This window comes from Paramormyrops kingsleyae, chromosome 5, assembly GCF_048594095.1.
Source record: "Paramormyrops kingsleyae isolate MSU_618 chromosome 5, PKINGS_0.4, whole genome shotgun sequence".
NCBI classification, from domain to species: Eukaryota; Metazoa; Chordata; class Actinopteri; order Osteoglossiformes; family Mormyridae; genus Paramormyrops; species Paramormyrops kingsleyae.
In genome coordinates, this window is record NC_132801.1 from 12,472,460 (window position 1) to 12,495,413 (window position 22,954).

The 22,954-nt window shown below is 47.7% G+C and overlaps 1 protein-coding gene across 3 annotated transcripts in view; it reads right to left on the minus strand.

Moving 5' to 3' along the window:
• Positions 1 to 20,664, minus strand: part of helz (helicase with zinc finger) — a 43,497-nt gene extending 22,833 nt beyond the window's left edge. For 2 of the 3 annotated variants that reach the window (XM_023820388.2, XM_023820371.2), the window contains exons 1-14: positions 20,602 to 20,664; positions 15,946 to 16,150; positions 15,137 to 15,173; positions 14,768 to 14,892; positions 14,136 to 14,192; positions 13,149 to 13,197; positions 12,627 to 12,702; positions 11,245 to 11,443; positions 10,701 to 10,808; positions 10,100 to 10,397; positions 6,128 to 6,395; positions 4,051 to 4,384; positions 3,032 to 3,162; positions 125 to 304 (exon numbers count right to left, since the gene is read on the minus strand). In XM_023820388.2, coding sequence (XP_023676156.1) covers positions 125 to 304; positions 3,032 to 3,162; positions 4,051 to 4,384; positions 6,128 to 6,395; positions 10,100 to 10,397; positions 10,701 to 10,808; positions 11,245 to 11,443; positions 12,627 to 12,702; positions 13,149 to 13,197; positions 14,136 to 14,192; positions 14,768 to 14,892; positions 15,137 to 15,173; positions 15,946 to 16,134 — 2,051 coding nt within the window. In that variant the 5' untranslated portion in view covers positions 16,135 to 16,150; positions 20,602 to 20,664. The remainder of the gene's footprint in view (positions 1 to 124; positions 305 to 3,031; positions 3,163 to 4,050; positions 4,385 to 6,127; positions 6,396 to 10,099; positions 10,398 to 10,700; positions 10,809 to 11,244; positions 11,444 to 12,626; positions 12,703 to 13,148; positions 13,198 to 14,135; positions 14,193 to 14,767; positions 14,893 to 15,136; positions 15,174 to 15,945; positions 16,151 to 20,601) is intronic. The other variant, XM_023820378.2, reaches the window with a different exon arrangement.
• Between the last annotated feature and the right edge of the window lie 2,290 nt (positions 20,665 to 22,954).

Here is a 22,954-nt window from a genome sequence, read left to right on the forward strand (position 1 = left end):
AGAAAGTCGTACGATTCTTCCTTACATCTGCGGCCAGTGACGTGCTGACATTGCCAACACAAGCTCCTCCCCTCTCGCACATGCCGAGTGAGCTGATGTCACAGAGCTGCGCGGTCACACCCACCTACTCTCCTGCTGCTTCAGGATGTGCTTGACCGCTTGAGCCAGGGTGAAGGTCTTGCCCGTCCCGTACGGCCCGATGATGAGCACTGGGGGCAGCTGGATGGAGAGGGGCGTGGTGATAGCCAGGATGGCCTCCTTCTGCTTGGCGTTCAGCCGGGGGTCCAGCTGCTCGTCCCACTGCCTGTTGATCGCGAGGAGGGGGGGTGAGACACAGAGGCAGCCTGCACATACACAGGCAGTCCTGCTCCCACCCTAAAACCCCATGAGAGCTCCTAAGGATTCCACTTTTGACACAGAAGCAGAAACACCTGTGACCGGATCAATTTCTTCAAGCCTCTCGCCCTTCCAGGTCAAAGATAAATCACGGAGTTGGTTGCATTACAAAAGCTACCTTTACAAGTGCGCCCTGAGAATCGACCGGAGAGCTATACAAAACATAGATCTGGCATACTAGAGCGACGCACTAACATTAGGATCCTCATTACCGTATGGGCTGGCTGCCTGGATGCCCCGGCAATCAACTCTGCTCAGACTGAGCAAGATGAAATATCTGCTCTTTTCATCTCTCGTTGCCACCAGCAGAGATGAAGGTGAAGGGGAAGACATCAAAGGCAATGCATACGACTGCTTCATTTGCACCACGAGACGGAAGCATGTTGAAATTCTGCCCTCTACCATTCCTGCCAGTCATCCTGATCGGGGGGGGGGGGGGGCCCAAAGAGGTCAAAAGAGAGACTCATTAAGTCATGGAAATTCCTTTGAGCCCCCCCACTGATGCTGTCAATGACTGTATACAGGACAGCAAAGCTTGCTTACTATTGTTAAGATAAATGGCACATGGAGATTCTATGTTATGGGTAGCGCACTACCGTAAGTCTCACACGTCCAAGGTCGTGGGTGCGAATCTTGGGACCCTGTCCTGAGTGAGTGGCTGTAAGATGAGACAGATGAATGGATTTTAAAATAGAGTTCCGGTCTCAACACTGACCTACACTTTATCAAGTACAGTGTCAAACTGAGCCTGAATCCAATCCCAGAATGAACTGTGAGAAGGGAACACACTGGAGTTAATGTCTGTCCATTGCAGGGTGGGCACTAGGGCTGATTTTTGACTGCATATCGATATATTTTTCAAATGAGACACAAGATGAGACAATATCGTTTATATTGATGTGCTTCTATTGTGCCTTAAAATAGTATGAGCAAAGATGTTTAATAGAGACCTATAGCATTATTTCCTAGTTGTAAATGACGTGAATGATGTTGCACAGAATCCCAGAATTCAGAGATACAAAACATTCAGTTAATGTCTGATGGGGAATCTGATGGAGGGGAAAGGTGAGGAAACGTTGTCATCGGGTTTACACAATGGGCACTTTACAGACGCCAAATCTAACCACATTTTTGCATTGTGGGAGGCCACTCGAGTACCCAGGGGATCCATGGTGGGAATTCAAACCCCCAGGCCTGGAGGTGTGAGGAAACTGTCCCACCCGCGTCGGCACGGTGCCACCCTCGATGTAATAAGAATGTTACTAAAATACCATGATCTTACTGCACCTGAAGGTACGGGCACTCTGACAAGGTGACTCTCTGAAGGCAGAGTCACCAAGTGTGATTCTCCGTCAGGCCCGGCCGCGTGAAAGGAGCACAGCGGCGCCGTCCAGGGCCACGCGTGCACACACACACACACACACACACACACACACACACACACACACACATCAGAGCTGCCACAGTCAGCGGTGGTGCCTCCGACTTTCACAAGGACGCGCCTGCCACAGCTCCCTGCACCCGAAAAATCAAAGCAGAACACCTGGAGATCGGGCACACTGGCTGGTGCCCGCTCGCTCACAGATCCCCACCGTATGGGCACCTGTCCTGCAGTCAGAGAAACAGCTACCTGATGACTGAAACGGCCCATTCAATCCGAGGTAGTCACTCACCTGGAAGCCCAAGGATACAGCACAGAACAGAGCGGACGAGACCCCACAAAGCATTGGTGCACAAACTGCCACAGCAGACCACAAACCAGGGGCAATATTAGCCATGGCTGGTGGCATTAGAATTACTCTATAACCCCCTTGAAACATGAGGGAAAAAAAACAAGCCTTAAACACCTGCTTTTGTCCTCAAGAACATCTCCATCCACAATCTTTCTTTTGATCGTTTTACGCTGCTCAGCTGCCATCGAGTAACACAATTAGCCATTTCCGGCTTCGACACGTTCCAGTCCAGACAGAGCTCGTGTGACCCAGATGAAGAGAGGCATGCTGGGGACCTGCCCGACACCATGAGGCCTTGAAGATGTGCTGCTAAAGCAGGCGACAACACGGGGAGCTGCCATCTCTCATATCACCTTATCACGTGCAGGCCCAGCAAATGCAACACTACAAGGCTTTGTGTTAAAGGTACAGCACATGATTTACAGCCATAAGAATTTACCATAATTCTTTTGATTTTCTGCCCACTTCCCACTGAGGTAGCTAAACAGGTCCTGCTCATATTTATTCATGGGGAGGAACTTCAGTTATGACACCTGCAAAATGACAGTCCCCCCTGAAGCAGTAATATCAGTACAGGTTCAAGAAGGTGGCGCCCCCCCCCCCCCTGTCAAACCCCTTTTCAGTGACGCTGCACATTCCACAGTGAGCTTCAAGTTGCTATGTCACAGTGGCTGAAAAACTGCCCGGTAACAGCACAACATGGCAACCCGCGGGCCGAATGACACCAAGGGCCACTCCAGTTAGACTTTAATCATTAATTACCATGCAGTGCCAGCGTGCAGCCAAACGAGCCGCCGATCGCCAGCACCAGCGCCTGTACAGGGCGAAGCGTATGGGGGACACGGACGGACGGACGGGCGGCGTCGCTGTGCCGCTCGACACGGCGCGAGGGAGGTCACTACCTGTTGGGGCTCCAGGGGATTGTGGGAGTCATGCTGGTGTCAGGGAACAGGATGCTGTTGTCCTTGATGCGGTCCAGGGCGTAGTGCATTTCACAGAGGGGCTGCCGGTTCAGCTGGAACTGCAGCTCCACCTGGGAGGGCGAAGGTGGGGGTGACAATGGTGGGGGGGGGTGACAATGGTGGGGGGGGGTGGGGGGGGGGGGTGTCAGTCTCCAGTGTCAGCGCAAAGTGGAAAGTTTGCAAAAGCCAACCTGAACATTTAACTGGAGTAAACAATCAGCAGACTTGTTCTGTGCCAGCATGGTGTGTCTGATGAACACCGTGAGAAATGGGTATAAAACTCACAGAAAGACAGTAACAGGCAGAAGCTCACAGGCAGAAGCTCACAGGCACTCGAAACAGAAGTAAAGCCTCGCGGGCGGGACAACCCACAGCACTGTGCTACGTACAAATGCAAGTCAGACAGAATTCCTCACATGTAAAACACCTGAATACTTGATAGCTTAAGCATTTATTCTGAAATAAGCTACTTAAATTCACGGCCGTAGGCCGGACCCACTGCTCTCCTGAGGCCCCCAGCCTGTAGCCGGAGGGGAAAACCTAATCTGTACCTAATATAAAACCCTTTATGTTTGCTAACAGGACAGGACAGAGCAATGTGGTTCCGTGACCCCCCCCTCCCCCCACCACTCCTGATCTCAATCCCGAAGATGATGGACAGGTTATGCCTCCAGGCAGAAACTCAGCAGATAAAAACCCGTGTCTCTGATGCGGGGCTCAGTCACTCACACAAGGCAGGGGGATTTGTTTTCTGGAAATGGTATTAACTGCTTCCCAGGATTTCATTAAACACCTTCTCAGGACAGCTGTAACCAATACTCATCCTGTTCCATGTAGAAATCGCAGCACAAAAGCATGAGGGCAAACCGCACAACCACAATTTGTCTTAACCACCTGACCCGATTGGTCCACAGAACATTTGTCGAGTATGGCTCAGCCAACGGGGCGATGCCACGTACCTGCAGCTCCCGGTCCGGCTGCAGATGCAGCTCCTCACAACAGTCCTTGCAGATACGGAGGAAGATGTAGTCCTTGGTCTTCTCCTCGATGACGGCCTCGTAGACCCTCTCCTTGGCCCCGGGGGGCTGGCCCCCCCGCTCACGCCCCAGGGGCAGCAGGAGCACGGAGTTCACCTTGGTCATGACCAGCCGGCCGGCCAGCGTGTCCTCCGACAGCGTCTCCGTCAGCCGGAAGCGGGCGAACAGCTGCCCATTCTGGGCGTACTTGGCGCCGCCCGAGACGCCGGTCAGCATGAAACTCGTCACCAGCTGCAGGTTCACTTTGATGTTAAACCTGTAGGGGGCGCACATGTGCACATACATGGCTTGTCAGTGTGCTGCGAGAAAACCTGTCACTGCCATCGTTCGCTTTTTGAGAAGGCTTCAAAAAACTGCTTAACGTGCTGTTCAAATTCACAGTTACGGGGGGGGGGGGGGAGAGAGAAAAATTCCTAATTACCCCAAAGTTCTCACAAGACACAGTAGGGATTGGACTCACGGCATTGAGACAGTTGAGAATAAACGATCAGACAACAATCGCCTGGAGCCAGCAATCAGCAGTGGGGCACGGCTGGGGCCGTTAGCGCTGTACCGCTGACTGACGGGTGGCGTGACGGCTCCTGTCCGGCCATAATCCGCACGGGGGGGGGGGGCTTCCCATAACGACCCCACCAGGCTGCAGCCTCGTTACACGGAGCAGCAGGAGGTGAATTAGCACAGAGGCTGCAAATCACTTCAATTCAACAAGCGCGCGCGCGCTTCAAGTCTTAGAGATGCTGAAGAGATTCTCCTAAGAAATAGCCACCAGCTCCCCATTTAAAAGACACACACATTTCCACAAGCCAGTGTCCTTTGCCCTGCTCTCCTCTAACGAGTCGGTCATTACCAACAATTCACCTCGACTTTCAAAACACAGACGCCGGCAGACTTATCAAAGGTCAGCAGGGTAACAAAGTGATGTCAGATCACCCGCGTATGACCACCCCCCCCCCCCATCAGCGACCCACACACCCACAACAGGGAGGGGAAAGCCACCATCACTCATCGCACCTTTCCTCCGCGCCTGCCGAGATGTCAGCTCCATAAGGAAGTGTAGGGCCGCATCAGAGACCCCCTGAACCGAGCCAAATTGGATGAAGACCTATGCTGACACCTAGTGGTGGATGTGGAGAACCGCAGCCATGTCTGTCAAACCTGCACTCATGGCAAAGCGGTATTCATTTACTGCACTGATATTTCTGCATTCCACTGCACTGATATCATATTAAAGTAGCATACATGGATCATTCGATTAGTCACTAGGAGCGTATGGCACACACGCATTTCATAGAGGTGCTGGGCGACGTATCAGAACGTAGCTCCCAATCTCCAATCTGATGTGTGTGTGTGTGTGTGTGTGTGGGGGGGGGGGGCGTTAATTCAAACAAAAGCATGTGACAGAGTTGAAAATGAATGAATTGGGCAGAGAATCACAGGAGGGGAAAAAGGTATCAAAACACAGGAAAAACTACATTAATAAGCTGTCAGAGAAGAGACACGTTTTAACTAATATGCAATTCATAAGGGATCCATCAAGCCGCATGGAAAAATATGCAAATAGCATTAAGACTGAAAAGTACTGGAGGCCTTATTCCAGCTCGATAGGCTTTCTGCCGTTTGCTTCACTGCGAAGGCCATTTTAAAACATACTGCAAGTACAACAAAGAGAGCCCCGTCAGTCAGGTGAAGCATGCAGTCCACAGCGAGACCTCCAGGTAGCAGCCACCCCCCTTCAAGCATTCCTAAAAAGGATGGAGGAGACGCGAGCGCAGTCCAAAACTCCCTCGGTCTCATCGACGGCATATCGAGGCAAGAGCACGAAAACCAACGAAAAAAAACCAGTGAAGCGTAAACGTAACTGGAACGGAAATAGGTCACTGGCACATTACAAACCGTCTTCGCCACATAGAAGTGGGGAATCGGCAGGCACGACTGACGGGAACTCAGCAGGATGGAGGCGAAAGGATGAGACGTGGGTCCTGGTGGACGGCACACCTACTTGCTGACTTCCTTGTACTGGGCGATCTCCTCAATGTACAGCAGGTCGTGCAGACGGGCCTGGTAGTTCTCCTTGGTGAGCATCTTGTCGAGGACCGACTGGGTGAAGAGCTGGTCGGCGGAGAGGGGGATCTGGTAGCGGGTCAGTAGACTACGCTCCAGCTCCATGGACTCGCTGGGCCCGAACTCCACAATGGTCTTGCAGGACGAGTCCCAGCGCTTGGCGGTCATCTGCAGCTGTTGCCGAGCATGCATCAGGTGCTCCAGGTCTGTGCAAGGTGAAGACAGAGCACGCTCTGTTATTGCAGCGTTTCCCATTCTGGTCGTCGGAGGAATCCCAGACAGTCCATGTTTTTGCTCCCTTCCAGCTCCGGAAGGGAGCAAAAATGTGGACTGTCTGGCAGGAAGCTGGGAGGGAGAAAAACATGAACTGTCTGGGGGGTCACTGAGGAATGGGTTGGGAAACGTTGTGTTATGGGGTCAAATAAGCCATCAGCAGTGGGCATAGTACCGAACCGGAACCTGTGACCGGGTATGAGATCCATGTGAACCCCAAGGTGGGTCCTGGTGGGTCACTTGGCCAAAAACCTCAAATTTATTTTTGTAAAAATCTTCAAGGTATAGAACAGTCCAACTTTGTTAGGAAAAAGAAAGGTTTAAAATCCAAACTTACAAACAATTAAAACATATAAACAGGAAATATTGTAACCAATCAAATACTTTAAAACAACTTTCACATATAACCGTTAGGCTCAGCACAAACATAGGACCCAATATGAAAACAGTAAACATCCTTCTCACTATGAAAGGTCTCAAAATCCAAAAGCCTACAATATCTGCATTTGCCAGAAACACAAACCATAGCGATCGGCACCAAAAAGCGAAATGTTCCCTGGCAGTATTGCTGCCCATTGTGTTGAGAAGCTTTATCTTCCACAACATACCTTACCACATGTTAACTGTCATTCCTAGAGGGGGAAAATCAATTTAAAAAAGTTGAATAGCTAATCTCCAGCCAGCTGGTAGTGTATACTTTGCATGTGCTTAAGAACAAACATTTGGCAATAATTAAAGAAACACATTATGAGAGAACACCTTGTGTTGACAGGGATTTTCAGACACCAGGAGTGTTAATGCCAATTAAGTGACTTCCTGATGATTTCACATATCATAGGCTGGCAATCTGACACTTCAGTAATTCATTAGGGTTACTCTGAGTCAGAGGACATGCTTATATTAGCTTCGTCATGCAGGTTTTGTAGCTCAGGCTAATGACACGAATTACACAAGCAGCACATCCACCTACAGAATGAAATAATAATGGGCTGTTTAAGTCACAAGTAGCATCATAATAAGCTCGGTCGTAAAATGTATAATGTTTATGTTTTATGGATCTTCCCTCACAAAACATGCCGGTTTTCCCTTCTGTAACAGCTGTTCCTGTCTACTGTCAAAGCAGCAGCAAATAAGATGAAAGCCCATATTACCTAATGCAGGAAATGTCAGGCCAGAAAAGGCTACCTTATGCAAAATGTAAAAACACTGACTGCTGAAATACACTTTCACGTGGGGGGAAAAAAATGAGGCCTTTTTTTAAACTCGCGCTAAAATGAAAAATGCTATTTTAAGCCATCTGTGACATAACTACTGTAAAGGAATATGTCATGCGTGTGAAGAATTTGCATCTTAATACATTATATTAAAATGAAAACCAAATATGTGCTGCAGGACACATTATCATGTAATTTCACATTCATACATTCTGACTTTGCCATTTCACAAAATCCATGTATAAGTGAACATATTCAAGAGCTGTCACCCATTATAAAAGTGGTTACCTGAAACTCGGATACACTCTAAGATCCTTTTTTATTTGTCCCTTATTCGTACAAGTGCAGGTTTACAGGAATTCTTTGGTTTACACTTATTCACAGTGGCCTGGCGTGCGGCTCCGTCCTTTAGTGACGCCGGTAACCCCCTGGAATACTGCAGAAGCTCCAGATAAACGGCCTTACCCTGTGCTCTCTTTTGTGTGCCTGTACGTGTGTGTGTATACACACAGTAAGGTGTATACACACACACACACCACTGGAAAAAATTAAGAGATCTGCATTTTCTGATCCTGGTTTAATCCTGGTTCTGCTGGCAGAGGCTACACTGTGCGGCAGGTTGCTTCCAGGCTCAAAGTTTCTAAGACAGCAGCACACAAGGACAAAGTGAAGCAGGAGACACTGGCAATGACCAAAAACCAGCCAGGTGGAGGGCAGGAACGACCTTCTAATGCCGGAGATGACCGTCAACTTATCCGGCAGTGCCTCATAAATCGGAAGATGACACCAGGTGACATTCAAGGACACCAAGTGCACTGCTAGGACAATTCATAACAGGCTCCTAGAAGCAGGACCGAAGTCCCCTAAAGTGAGGAAGAAACCCTTCATCAATGAGAAGCAGGGAAGAGCCAGGCTGGAGTTTGCATAAAAAGTCTATATCAGGGTTTTTCAAATCACGGTCCTCGAGGTCCGAGCACTGCTGGTTTTCCAGCCTTCCTTTACCTGTGAGCCAGGTGTGAAGCCTCTGACCAATCAGAATCAGTAATTATTAAACCAACTACCTGGGAGAACTGAAAACAAGGCCTGGATTTGGAATTGAGGTCCAGATTTGAAGAGCCCTGGTCTATATTTACAGGGAAAGTGAAAATTTTGCTGTGGTTTCCAGAGCTGTATATTCCAATGCACCTTTACATCATTTCATATTTCACGCGGCTCCATTAGACACACAGAAACACGCATAAAGAGGCGAGAGCACAGGGATGGCCATTTACTCAGCACCCCCGGAGCGGTACTCCTGGGGTTAAGAAACGGCAGCCTTCCTGACCCGCACGTCCGATCCTGCATCTTTAACACCTTGAGCTACTGACTGCCTCAAAGAGCCGTAATGACAAGCGCAGCTGCTTTTAATGATGCCCGGGGGCCAATCAGGCGTGGAGGCCGGGAGGATGGCAGCCGGGGCGGCGTTAATGGTCGCCTGCCCGCCTGGCAGGGATCCATCAAGGGCTGCTGCGGGTGACACCCTCTGCGTGGCCTCTCTGCCTGACAGAGCGCCTAGTGTCAGCCTTGGCAAACACGAGTGTCCATCAGCCAATGAGGACGCATGAAAAGGCGAGACCTCTCACATGCAGGGCCCGCCCTCTCTTAAAGGGCCTCAAGAACTGGCAGGCAGGTATGGGGGGGGGGGGAAGCATCTACCATTTGGTGACATAGCGACCTTGGCACCATTCGGTACATGTCAGCTCCACAACCTGAATTTAAGTACAAAGCCAGTCTGCTCTCACTTAATTCACAACAGCTTTCATACAACAGAAAGTTCACCAAGACTCATGTTGCACCCTTCGTGGAGAACAGCGTCGTGTAACCGCATATTCCCGACACGCATGTGCGTTAACAACCGGCACAGAAGCTGGAAAGTGCAGATGCATCACGGCGCGAGGTTATTAAAATGTCCTGTTCTGTCCTGTGTGCCTGAGGATTGCCTGTGAGGATTGTGCTTCTGCTGGAACAAAGGCCTGCGTCCGCGAGTGCCGGGTGTGTGTCAACGAGCCGCTGCTGCCGGATTAATGCCAAACACACCAAAATGATGTGTTATTTAACAAGCCACACGAAACGCCGGTCTCGACAGACATCGCCCGAGTGCAGAGGAGAGGTCTTCTGTCGGTTTCATTTCTGCTATTTCATTGGCTGACCAGTGTTTGTGCATGAGGGACTTTGCATGCGAGGTTGTGGTGAAGCTAGTGAGCATATCTGTCTCACTACCCTTGGTGTGAAGACTGAGAAAGCAATGACCATTGGGTGAAAAACAATAAAAGGGAGTTTGCAAAGTGGTGGTCATAATAAAATTATTATTATATTTATATTAATAATAATAATAATGCTTTGAAAAGGAATAAAATGAAAACATCAGCCCTTAGCAGACATACCCTCTATTGAAGCAGCATCCACCATAACTCTCTGCATCAGCACTGGCTCCGAGCCAAAGTCGAAGACGATGGTCTGCCGGAAGGTGCCAAAGATCTCCGTGCTGAAGGCCACCTCCACCTTATAGACACAGTGGTCCGTGCCGTTCTGGGCCAGGCTGTCGCCGGTCCACTCCTGGCAGGCCTCGGGCACCTCCTGCCGCGTCTGGCCGGACGAGTCCCCCGCCATCACTGCCATGATGGAAAAATGTGGGCGGTGGGCGTCGTACAGCAGGGCGACGCGGTACAGCATCCGCGCAGGCTGGGGGAGAAGCACAGGGCACAGCACGCCGCCCACGGTCAGCACCGGAACCAGGCACCCTCAGAGCCGACCCGCGTCTCCAGGACCCATCCGAACCGGCCTCTCAGTGAAACTGACAGCTATTTTTCTTTGTATAAATATCTCATAACTCATAAACGCAGATAGTCCATGATCAGAAAGCAACAGGATAATGTACTAACTCATACAAGGACACATGAGAATTAAACTTCCCACGCTAGTCTGCTAGTCTAATATGCACATGGAAGGTGAACAGGAGGCGCCGGGATCAAACACGCCCCCCACCTTGCAGAAGAGGGAGAAGGTCCAGGAGTGAGACGACTTCTTGGTGGTGACGGTTACTGAGAGATCCGAGCTGTGCTCCACACTCACGCCATCCAAATATTCACTCAACTTAAAAAAACAACAAAAAAACGATGTTATTTATACACAGAGACATATGGAACATACACAAACACAAACAGGACAGTGTAAAACACAGAAATCCAAAACATACTTTAGCAGAGTATAAGCTGATGAACTGCAGATAATATCATGATACCACGGAACTCAAAACACTAGAGGGAGCGCAGCGGTAATTCGCGAGCTCGTCGCTGTCGGGCTGGTATTCTGCGTATTCAGCAGAGGCCGTCTGTTTACTTAACATCGCTCTGCTGTCTCTGCTCCGACCGCCTCAGGCTGTTCAGCCTACGGGCTACGCACTGCCTACTTCCGTCTTCATTCGATTTGAGTCAGCATGTTGGATTTGGCGGCTAGAGGTCAAACGGAAGAGGCGACGGGAAACGGGGGTCTGACCCCCGCCGGTTCACGTGGTGGAGCCGGGGCGTACCACTTTCTCCGGGGACAGGGAGTTCATCCACTTCTCAATGAGGGCCTCCATGTAGTTCTCGGCAAAGTGGCGGCCCTCCTGCTGCTGCTTGAGGCGGATGAGGCGGGAGGCGTAGCGCTTCTGCCACTCGGCCAGCTCCTCGCGCGAGTGGGCCGACGTGCATTGGGCACCGTAGCGGCACAGGCCCTGCTCCAAGAACCTGCGTGCAGGCCCACAAGAACCTTCAACATCGCCGCTCTGCCCCAACATCACGATGAGCCAACCGTAGGTGGTCAACCGCTCGCAAATACTCATTTTAACCTTTCTGTTTAGCAGAGGCTAAAATTGCAACACGGGGCAAGGAGCAAACCCAGTCTAAAAAAAGCATCAGATAATACTGTTCAATGCGATGCCCAGCAGAGGTGGAAAGTTCAGGTTCAGAAAGTACAGATCCAGACAAGATTTTATTTCAACCAACCAGTTTGGCATAGAGAGTCACATTCACTCAACCGCTTGGTTGAAATAAAATCTTGGGCTGGATCTGTACTTTCTGAACCTGAACTTTCCACCTCTGCTGCCCAGTGTCTGAATGACCTGGCCTGAAGGCAAGAAAACACCAACAATCCCACCAGGGTCTCAGCACTGCCAGACGTCCTCTCAACCAATGAAGTGACAGACCATATGCTGGCTTGCTTGTTTGATATTTTCCAAGTGGTTTTTCAAATATCTTGCCCATTGAAATTTAGTTTGACAAGATTTGCTGCTTGACAGACAAATGCAAGACCACATGCATGAGCCACAAGTTATAAAATGCCTCAGATTTTAAAGGAGCCCTATTACGCTTTTCCTTTATTTCCTCTTTCCTTTAGTGTGTTATATAACTTTATGTGCATGTAAACGGTGTGCAAAGTCTTAAGGCCCCAAGTACATACCTAGGGGAGTAACTCATCACAGAAACCACTCTTCCCTGATCTGCCTGAAATGCCTTGCTGGAATTCCAGGCCTTCTGGGATGTGGTGAGGTCACCTCGTAACACAATCCTTATTGGCTGCCTACCTGCAAGACTGTCTGCAGACTGCAGGAGGCAGAAAGTGTAGGACGAACTGATCAATCGGGAAAGTTGACCAATCAGAGCACCTTGGGCTCATCAGGGTGGGGCTTGAGTGCTTCATAGAGTTATAGACAGACTAAGATGTACAATATGAGAAAAATGTGTCTTTGGAACATTTTGAAAATGTAAATCTATTCCACTAAAATAATATTAAGAAGAGTGAAAATTAGAATAGGGCCCCTTTAACTAACAATGGAATTCCCTCCCTGGGTTTTAGGACCCAGAAAAATCCACGGCAATCATCCTGGTGGGAAATGCAGAGACAGATGCAGGGGGCGTGAAAAAGCATTACCTCTTACACAGGGTGTACTCCTCACTGCTGGTCACCCCTCTGGGCGGGGGCCGAAACTGCCAGCCATCCTGCACGTCTGCAAAAGCAGGGACACGGAAACATGAGCTTGGTCTACAGGCCGCCGCCCCGTGGCTCAGCCCTGCGGACGCACTGGGCCACAGTGGCTTCACGCGGCCACTCACTCTCACACTGTCCCTGCTTCTGCAGCCAGAGCAGCCCATCCCCTCAGTAGACTGACATGTCCAAAGGTGTCAGGCAGGTTCTATGCACCCCCCCCCCACACACAGAGAACATTGTACTGTATTGAAAATCCCCTTAAAGCAGGAGTTTTGACAAAAGCCTGCACATGCAAATCACAGTGCCCTGACAGTAATGCAACATCAGCCTTCCGATGGAAAGTCCAGTTTAATGAGCTCCATGCTACCCGCCATCACCTCGCCAGGGTGTGGGAGCCAGAGACGGGCATCGCTGCAGCCACTCGGGTCACAACCCGGCTGCGGCACAGAGACATAAACCGCTCACCTTCTTCATTGTCTTCACTATACTCTGAGGCCATCTTGCTGCTTAATGTCTGCAAAATCAAACCGAAAAAGTAGACGTTACTCCGCGTGACGAGGACAGCTCTACCCACAACTGACGCCAACAGCGAAGAACTGGAAGAATCTGGTCATAAAAACGGCAGAATTTTAATACAGGTTCCTTATGCTCATTTGAATTTAGTGTGTAAAGATCATTTTAAGCAGAAACTTCACATCAGCTGAAAAGGGAAAGTGTGGCTCAGCCGGCTAGGGTTCTGTGCCCATATCCTGAAGGTTGTAGGTTCAAACCCCACTGCTTCACACAGTAATATGACTATCGGGCCCTTAATTAAGACCATTAATCCCATCTGCTCCAGGGATATTGGCCTCTGCTCTCTGACCCCCAACTGTACATCCCTTTGTACAAAAGCTTGAGCTAAATAAGTAACTGTGAATATAGTGGATAAGGAATACGCTTAATAGCTTTCCCTTATGAGAGACCCATCATATTTCTAAAGCTGTAACAAAAAACAACAGTTCTTATCAGTTCATAGAATTCATAGTCAAATTCACCAATTCACAATATCAGGCAAGAGCATGTCATGTGACCGGTGGCTGAAAAATGAACATCACCTAGCAAAGGTCACTATGAGCTACACACACAAAAACAAGTGACGGTCAGAGTAAAAGGAAGGGCAGCACAATTAACTTATTCCAGGGGCATCATATTTAACTCGATGGACTTAAATTCTAAATATATTCAGCTATGAACTGACACAGTATCCGTGCCGTACGTGAGGAGCTCACAGCATAAGGAGATCTGCAGTGTGGATGTGAAGAACAAAACCATGTCAGTCCCAAAAAAAAAAAGGAGAGAAGTCATGGGAATACACACAGAGATAGGTGCATGCTGACAGTCATGTGGGCAGAGCAGTCAATGCCAACACAAACACACACACACACAAAAACACACACACGCAGAAGCACTTACTTGAATTTCTGACAGAAGCACTTTCAATCTGGTTAAATCCTTTGTCACGATCCCATTCTAGGCAAAGAGTTTAAAGATAATATTGCTACATTCATTTTAGGTGAAATAGCCTCCTAATGAAGTCCCAGTAACACAATACAGCTCTCCGCCAAAAGATGTAACATTTACAACCTACTCCTTAATACTTCACAGAACATTCTGATACAAGCATTTTGTACAGCTCTATTTAAAACGTGCTTAAAGCTACATCTACAGTGGTGAACGGCCAGGACCTGGTGCGGAGCCAGAGCAGTGAGTAACATCAGCTCTATTCTGGGTCTGTATTTCACATCTGACGTGCAAATCATGTTATTTTTGCTTTGAATTTAAACATGTAGCTTTATTCGGAGATCAGAAAACTGTCTGGTCCAGAGCACTGCGCTCCACATTCCCAACATGTGAGATCCATACATTCCAATAAACCACCTAAAAGCGCTATCAGAAGGCAGGTGACCTCACCACCAAGGTGGGGAGGGTCTCCCTTTAGGTTCTGCACTCCATCTGAAGCACCGCTCTGCCTCCCCCTACATGTGAAGCCGTGACAGGATCACAAGGAGCGCGATACACCGCAAGCGACAGGGGTGACGGCTTACCAGGGGCTCCCCGAAGAGCGACTTGGAGAGGATAGCAGAGACTTCCTGCAGGCTGCCGTCCAGGACCATGTCTCGCAGGCCGGCCTGAAATGCGCCATCCCCCTTCGCCAACTCCTCCGCCAGCACTGCAAGCACAAGAGAGGACACCGTGAAGGCACCATCCATCCATCTGCGCCACGCCAAGAAGCCAACTGATCCGCAAGCGACCGGATTAACGCCGCCGACGGTTAAGTCAAGGTCCTCCGGCAAGTCAAGGTCCCGAGATGCAAAAGCACACACAGGACTCGGGATCACGCCTGGCCCAGCTCCTCACAGCAGAACTTGAGGAACAGAAAGATCTGATACGCTTCCTCGGTGCCACAGACTCACCGCGTTTGCAGTCCTCGTCCGCTTCATCGTACTTTTTCTGTTGGCAGAGAAACAGAGGCTCGGTTACATAATGGGGAAAAAAAAAAGATTGGGAATAAAACAAAAATGACAATTCCGTGATTAAAAACAACACGGGAGGAGCTACTGCTTCTGGGAGGAACCTTACAGGGCAGACGTTGATACCTCAGCACAGACAGGTAACATGCACTTCGAAAGCTAAATTTATTGAACATTTTTAGCTGGTAATTTCCCCTTCCTAAGGTCAACAGTGAAGGCACCCACACACAAAAATTCCTCTATACTATAATACCACCCACCATATAAACCCAGCTACAGCCTTCCAGAGTGACGGGGAAAGGCTCTGCTTTCAGCTGGCCGTGCGTCACAAGCTGACAGGTGACAGGGTCCCCACTTGCTGAGAGCCCTGCTCCGATTTACGGGCGTCTCTGAATGGCTCCCTGTTTTGACTTACCGACTTATTTCTGCCATGCTTTATCCGCTCGTTCGCCAAACTCCACAGGGTTCGAGAGAATCCTTAGCCATTCGAGTAAAGGCGACTAACAACTACTGTCCAACAGCGCAACTTAAATGTGCAAACTGTGGAGGATTGGCAAGGTGTAGTAGCTAGTGCCACGTTTCGGTGTCTCAGAATACAGCTCCTGTTACCTGAGCGGGGACCACACATGTCACCCGTGAGTGACACACCTGAAACTGTCCGCCTGTGTTTGCCGGGGAGGGGGGGGGGGGGGTGCATGGAATATGAGTAAGATGTGTCACCAGACCAGACGTGCATGTGCAGGCGGCCTCACCAGCTGCAGCAGGCCGGCGATGCGGCAGAGCAGGATGCGACCACGGAGACACACCAACGAGGGGCTGGGGGCCTGCAGGCTGAGCGCGAGTAGCGCCTCCGTGCTGAGGCCCACGGCCGCCTCGTACTCCCGCCTCACTAATGACTCGCAGGCTTCTTCACATGACTCCTCTAGCCTCCTGTCCGCCATGACTCAGGGACAGTTTCTGAAATTCGGGGGAAGGGGAGAGAGCCACATGTCAGTCCCCGATTACACGGCTTGGACTATTAATGGCACAGACTCATATCTTCAAATTGACGGCTTTGCACAGCACTGCGTCTGTTTGGCAAGCTTGTCAGTGGTCCTGCTCAATAACAAAGAATAATGGAGGGTAAAAGGCCACTCATCGGGCAGAGCCTCCATACCGCATGGACAGCAGATGATTTCTTTACTTACAAGGTGGACAATACAGCTCAATTTGACTTGAATGCCTGCATCACAGAAAACCTTCATTTCACAGAGAGCGGCGGACTTCAGAATTCAGAAATACAGCCCACACAGTGCAGAAGGCAGAAAGCAAATACAGCCAAAGCTCCAATAGGTGGAGCAGTAGCCGTTCAAACTCACAGACTGAACATCACCCTGCAAACGGACAGAAACATTACTATCTAAGGGTCTGCTTTTCACATCTGAAGGGACAGATCCTTTTTCTAGATTTTTAATTGTGAAAGCCATTCCGTTCACAGCACAGGTCACCCACACCCAATTCCCTGCTAGTTTTAAACAGCCACCAACTTACTTATTGCCTAATTATGTGATCTAATAATCTGTACATGTCTATAGTAATTTAAAAAAATCATGTAATAATTAACACTAGATTTACCTAATCTGCAATTATAAAATAGGTGTTTTTCTTTTTAATTGAGGGGGTGGGGTACAAAGGCTAGTTTACCCTATAAGACAAAGGTGCTCAAGACAAGCACAGCGTTCTTAAATCTCCCATTAAAATTTTTAATCTCACCAAAGTTTTCAATTAATGCAAGATAGTGACTGAAACCCGTTTGATGTAAAAAGCTTCCCCCCAACCCCCAAAACCTTAATAATAATATGACAGTAACATGGGACAGCTTTATTGTTTAATAGTGCACCTACCCCATCAACTACCACAGTAAATGATTCACCTATATTTTACTTAGTTCCAAAATTTTACATAACACACCACTGAAGTTACATGAAATAACTATTACAGCAGAGTGAGTTAGCTGAAGCAGACCACAAACCAGTGCACTCCATAGCCCTCAAAGACTCAAGTTAAGGACAGGCTGCTTACTATAGACAGCATTTCACTTCCATGAAAATAGTGGGAGGGAGAAACCTCCCTCCCACCAAAAACTTAGTTCATATGTACTGCAGATGACAGAGCTGGTGGTATATCAAGCCCACACACACTGAATGTTCAGCGTTTATTCAGGATATTGTGGTTTTGTTGCACACAAAGTTTAGCCTTCAATCGCTTTATAATGTTTCCTAATACTATGCCGTTGCTATGTTCTAATTAATCACAAATGTAAACCAACATGGCGACCTCGTACTTGCAGCTTATGACACTATGAGCGGTTTCAAATCTGTCTTCCTGTCAAGACACTGACAACACACAGGAACTGGCTTCATGCCCCTAGTTACCTTCGCGCTGAAAAACTGAAAACGGTGCAGAAACAAACACGCTGGAGCCGAGCTGAGACACAGCTGAGCCGCCATTCAAACTCTTAAGACGACGGAGGCAGAATCGCATCCTGCGTAACTACAAGCCGCATATACTCTCTGCATTAACTAGAGGTGGGAAAGGTAAGAACAACAACAAGTACTTTACCGTTGATCCCCAAGCGGCATGACAGTGACATGCCAAAAAGGCACACACCCTGGGACTCATAAAAAAAAACTGTGTGTGCATCGATTCATTGCTTTTTAAATACACATTTTGGCCAACATGTGTAATGCAGAAAGGCTTGTATCAAGACATGCAAATGGGAAGGAAGATACTAACTAGACTTAATTCCACTGAAGTGACCCTAACAGTGCTGTATTGACTTCATAAACTATAGGCAGAGTGCAGAAACCTCCATGCTTCTGCAAGGGCCAGACTCTGTGTACAGGACCGAAATATTTCTGACGGCACACTGTGAGGTTGCCTGACGAGGGCCAAACCGGACTGCTGCGCACCCAGCACGAGCAGGCCACTATCTAAACTGGTGAGGCACCGCTGGGCATTCAACAGGCGAAGCACTGGACCAACCTACTTTGGCCTGCAGCTATAAAGCTTTTCCCACGCCAGTGCAATAAGAGTAACATTAACAGAACAAACGGCAGGCATATGCTCTGCTTTCAAACACAGGAACCTCAAATCCTGGCCAACACAACACAAACCAGGGAGCACTGCGGCCAAACTAAGGTTTCCAGTTCAAGTCTCAAGGAAATCCTTCTGCTGTATTACTGACCAAATAACCTTAATTTCACCAACTATACAACAAAGCAAAAAAAAAAAAAAAAAAAGCAACAAATGATAATTAACAAAAAGTACATTACAACTCTAGGATATAAAAGTAGGTTAGAACAACTTGACATAAGCTTAACCTGCATTTACACAAAAGGCAGGAAGCACTGTATTTAGAGCAGACAGACAAATAATGGTATAATACAGAAAGAAGGAAGAATGAGAGGATTTCACATCCTCCTCTTGTTACAAGATCAATATCAGAAATTGATAATTCTGTAAATAGCGTGTTTGTGGTTCACAAAGGTCATCGCCACTCTGTATTCTGCAGCAACAGGCAGAGCAAATCATTTGGATAAACAATACAGACATGAATTACTGGTGGCTAAATAGCCTTTATCATGTCTAAATTACTGCATGCCTAGTGCTAAAAACCAAAATCATTCTCTCTTGCATAGCAAAAATACTACATTTAAAATTAATCCAGAAACAAATCATTAAAACAACCACCATTAAACAGCTAGCAATACTTGGGTATTTTGCATATTGCTGCTGTTGTGTGTGTGTGTACATCCATTCTCAGGGTATAAAACCATTTGTATATACTGGGGACCTGGTTATAACCCATATTTTTTCCATACTAAAGTATTATTTTTCATTTTATTTCTACTTACTCTATTTTTCTTAATTTATGTTCTGTGTTGTCTGTGAATACATGCAGCAATACTAGCAAAACAAATTCCTAGTACATGCAGACGTACCTGGTCAATAAAGTCGATTCTGATTCACACCTCGAAAAATATCAGCCAGAAGTCGCGCTGGACTGTGAATTAGAGGTTTACGATTCCAACGTGACTTCTCGACCGGTTGGTGCGCGCGTCTGGTAACGTCAAATGCTTTGAAAATCTCGTCAAACATAAGGGTTTTCAGCGAGCCTCGAGATGGAGGCAAAGAACATGCCAGCCTGCCACGACACTGTACCCTGATCATCAACACAAACAGAAGGAAAACGTGCAGCCTCCATGTGCTGCGAGACAGCAGAGCGAGCAACTCCTGCTGCATTAACGTGTTATGAATTATCTATACTGCAGGCAGGAACTACAAAACGTGTTATTAAGCCTGACCTTAGTCCTAGCAGTGACCATTAACTGCACCTTCAACCAAAAGTTAAAATCTAATTTTGCACCCGAGTCATCATCTTCCAGGAGCCTAAACTTCTTCGACCAGCAAAATATTGGAACTTGAAAGTGCGACCATTTTTCTTGCGTGGTTACATGAAATGCCTGCCAACTGGCTAATCACTTTTTAAAACATGAAGCTAGATTTTCTTTAATTAATTAAGGTATTGTCTGACGCGATCACGCCATAAAAGGTCATTTCTAGACAGCGATAAAAATATAAACAAACTATCTTTGGATTCGGGGTCGGTTAATAATAGATCTATGTCCGACTGAGAGCTGCTCCTTGTCCATCGTAAAAAACACACAAATACACATACACACAACAAGAAGAAGAAAAACAACATAGCTAACAGGGGAGATAACACCGTAAACAGTGTGTGATGTTAACACTGTATTGGCACTGTCCGTCCTGTTTACCGGAACGACCCTCAGATGGGGGGTACGGGAATCGGGCATTGCATTAATAGCCAGGCTGCGTATTCACGTTTACCACCTCTCCCACTCGACATCTGGCCAAAGGCAGAGGTAGCACAGATGCTGTGTATGCTAGCCGCTTAGCCAGTGCTGCAGTGTAGCTAGCTGGTAAAAGTGGTGATACTCTCTGGACTCACTGCGCAACACACTCGCGCCTCGAAAACTCCCGAGGTAAAAGCGACTCGGCCTGTCAATTTACCCGCGCCTCCTTTTACCTCCTGGCCCGAAAACATAGTCGCTCCAGAGAGAGGTGAACAGTACTGACTACACGTCAAAGAAAAAATGGGGAAAATAGTGCCCCGAGTCGAGCTCGCACGAACGAACAGAACAGCTAAGTTAGCGGTACGCAGGCCTGTTATTTAGGTTGGCTATTTATCTCCAAACGATAAACATGTCAGAATTCCCTGCATTAAGATAGGCCTGTCCTGATTTATGTTTTCTACATCTGAGTTACAAACGAACTGCAAACTTGGTCAACAGCGGCGAAAAAAGGCAAACTGAAGCGGCTGAAAATGGGAAGTCTATACTTACCTACCTTTACTTTCTACGCCATCTTGGATCCACTTGTCAGGCTATCGCAATGCATTGTGGGACATACTGTCTCCGCTACTTGGAGAGGTTGCAGTTGTGCTCGTGAGTTATAAATTTCAGCAATGTTGATTCAGACAAAATTGTCAGTTGGTGTAGGACATGTGTAACGCATTATTATTTCTCATTATTCTATATGAAATTAGCGTCTTGAAACGCAAATTTATTTTAACATGAACGTCCTATAGTGATATATAATACATTGTTTTTGCCAGTTTCAGCTACCCCAGTTTGTAAGTAACTTCGAAGCGTACAACATGTTATATGTAGTTGTTGCCAACTGCCTCTATTTTGGTTGTCACCGTACACCACTGTATGAAAAACAGCACCTTTCTTTCCAAAAGTGTCTCCCCCCAGGATTGTTATGGATACTAATATTACCACCTGGATACATCCCAGAATTGCCTGCCTTATTATAGTCAGAACTCACGAAAATGCATTGACTGTGCTCTGGGACTCTTTTGTGGTTAGTCATGGCCATTTGGGGATCAGGTTGTGGCTTTGCTAGCTGGCTAGGCCTGGTACATGAAAGCCACATTGCGCCTGGGCTGGTTGTTCTGTGGAGCAGAGGCTAGGGCCTTCACCATGACTACTAGGCTTAGCAGAGATCGAATAAAATAAAACACCAAATAAAATAATGAAATTAAATCATGCATCTGGGTTATGAATAAATCATGCAGGCAGCACAGTGATGCAATGGTTAGCACTATTGCCTCACACTGTTGCCTAAAACCCTCACTGGGTTCGAGTTTTCACCACAGCTCCATGTGTGTGGAGTTTGCATGTCCTCCCCGTGTCATTGTGGGGTTTCCCCCCCCCCATAGTCCAAAAACATGCTGAGGCTGATTGGAGTTACCAAATTGCCTTAATTTGAGTGAGTGTGCGTGAGTGAATGGTGTGTGAGTGTGTCCAGCGATGGGTTGGTACCACGTCCTGGGATGTTCCTTGCCGTGCGCCCATAGCCTCCAGGATAGGTTCTGGACCCACCATGACCCTGATTAGGATAAATGGTTTCAGAAAATGGATGGATGGATAAATAATGCTTTACAGAACTCAAGTTAAAAAACCAGTTGTTACAAAAGTTTTCCAGAACACGGAACATGATATACACTAATGCAAAGGATCATTGTAAAATTATTTTATAAGCCAAAAGGTTTGTTTATGTTCAAAGTGTATTGTTTTGTATTTGATTTGCTAAGTGTTTCCCAACCTGGCCCTCAAGGACCCCAGGTAACCAGGAGCTGAAAGGGAGCAAAACTGTGGACTGTCTGGCAGGGAGTTGGGAGGGAGCAAAACTGTGGACTGTCTGGGGGCCCCCAAGGACCGGATTGGGAAACACTGTGCTATAATAAAGTACTGATGAGCTAGATACAGTATTCTTCTTATTTGGCTATACTTTTCTTTTGACATGGTGGTTCTCCAGACTTGGGGGGATTCTGCCTGTGTGGGTTTTCTTCTCAAAGTTCAAACATTTGCAGTTATGCTAAATGCCGTCTGTAGATTGCCTGTAGTGTGTGTGGGTGCGTAGGTACCAGGATGGGATGGGATTCCATCCAGGGTGTGCTGCCTGGGATAGGATCCAGGCCCCCTATTACTCTGATCAGGGTAAGCTTTTAAAGGATGAATGGATATACTCTCCCTCTCTTATTTTATAGAATACTTAGATAAGATTTAACCAGAATTAGGCCCAGTGCTTCGGCCTGCTTCCTGTCCTCTGCTTCCTGTCCAGGCTCCAGAGTCACCGCAACCCTGCCCTGAATAAGCAGTTATCGAAGATGGATGTATGTACCATGTATAATCAATTAATTTATACAGTTGTTTTGTACCACACACCCACATCTTGTGTTTAAGATGTATTCAAATAATCATTTACTAGCTGATATTGAACTGTAAATGTAAGAGCAGGGTTACTTTTGTATCTACTGTTACAGAAATGTCAAAATAGAGGTGGTCAATGGGCAGGTTTATAACCTACATACATTGACTAATCCAATACAGAAGGAAGTTTGTGTTTTCAATAATAAACATGTGGTGACATAAATAATGGTGCATATAAAAGCCATTTAGGATTAAACCTGTGACAAAGTCTAAATTCAAGGTGTATCTTTGAATTAGAGGAGCTGCGAAATTACAGTTTCTCGCCTGAAAACCCAAACAAGCCCATTCTATCTGCTTTTGGCTGCCCCCTAATCAGCACGGGCCTTGGCCAAGGCCTCTGCTGAGCTCAACATCTCCCCCTGAAGAACAAGGCAGTGAGACTCTCTTGCATTCCTCTCCCCCAACCACAAGGACACCC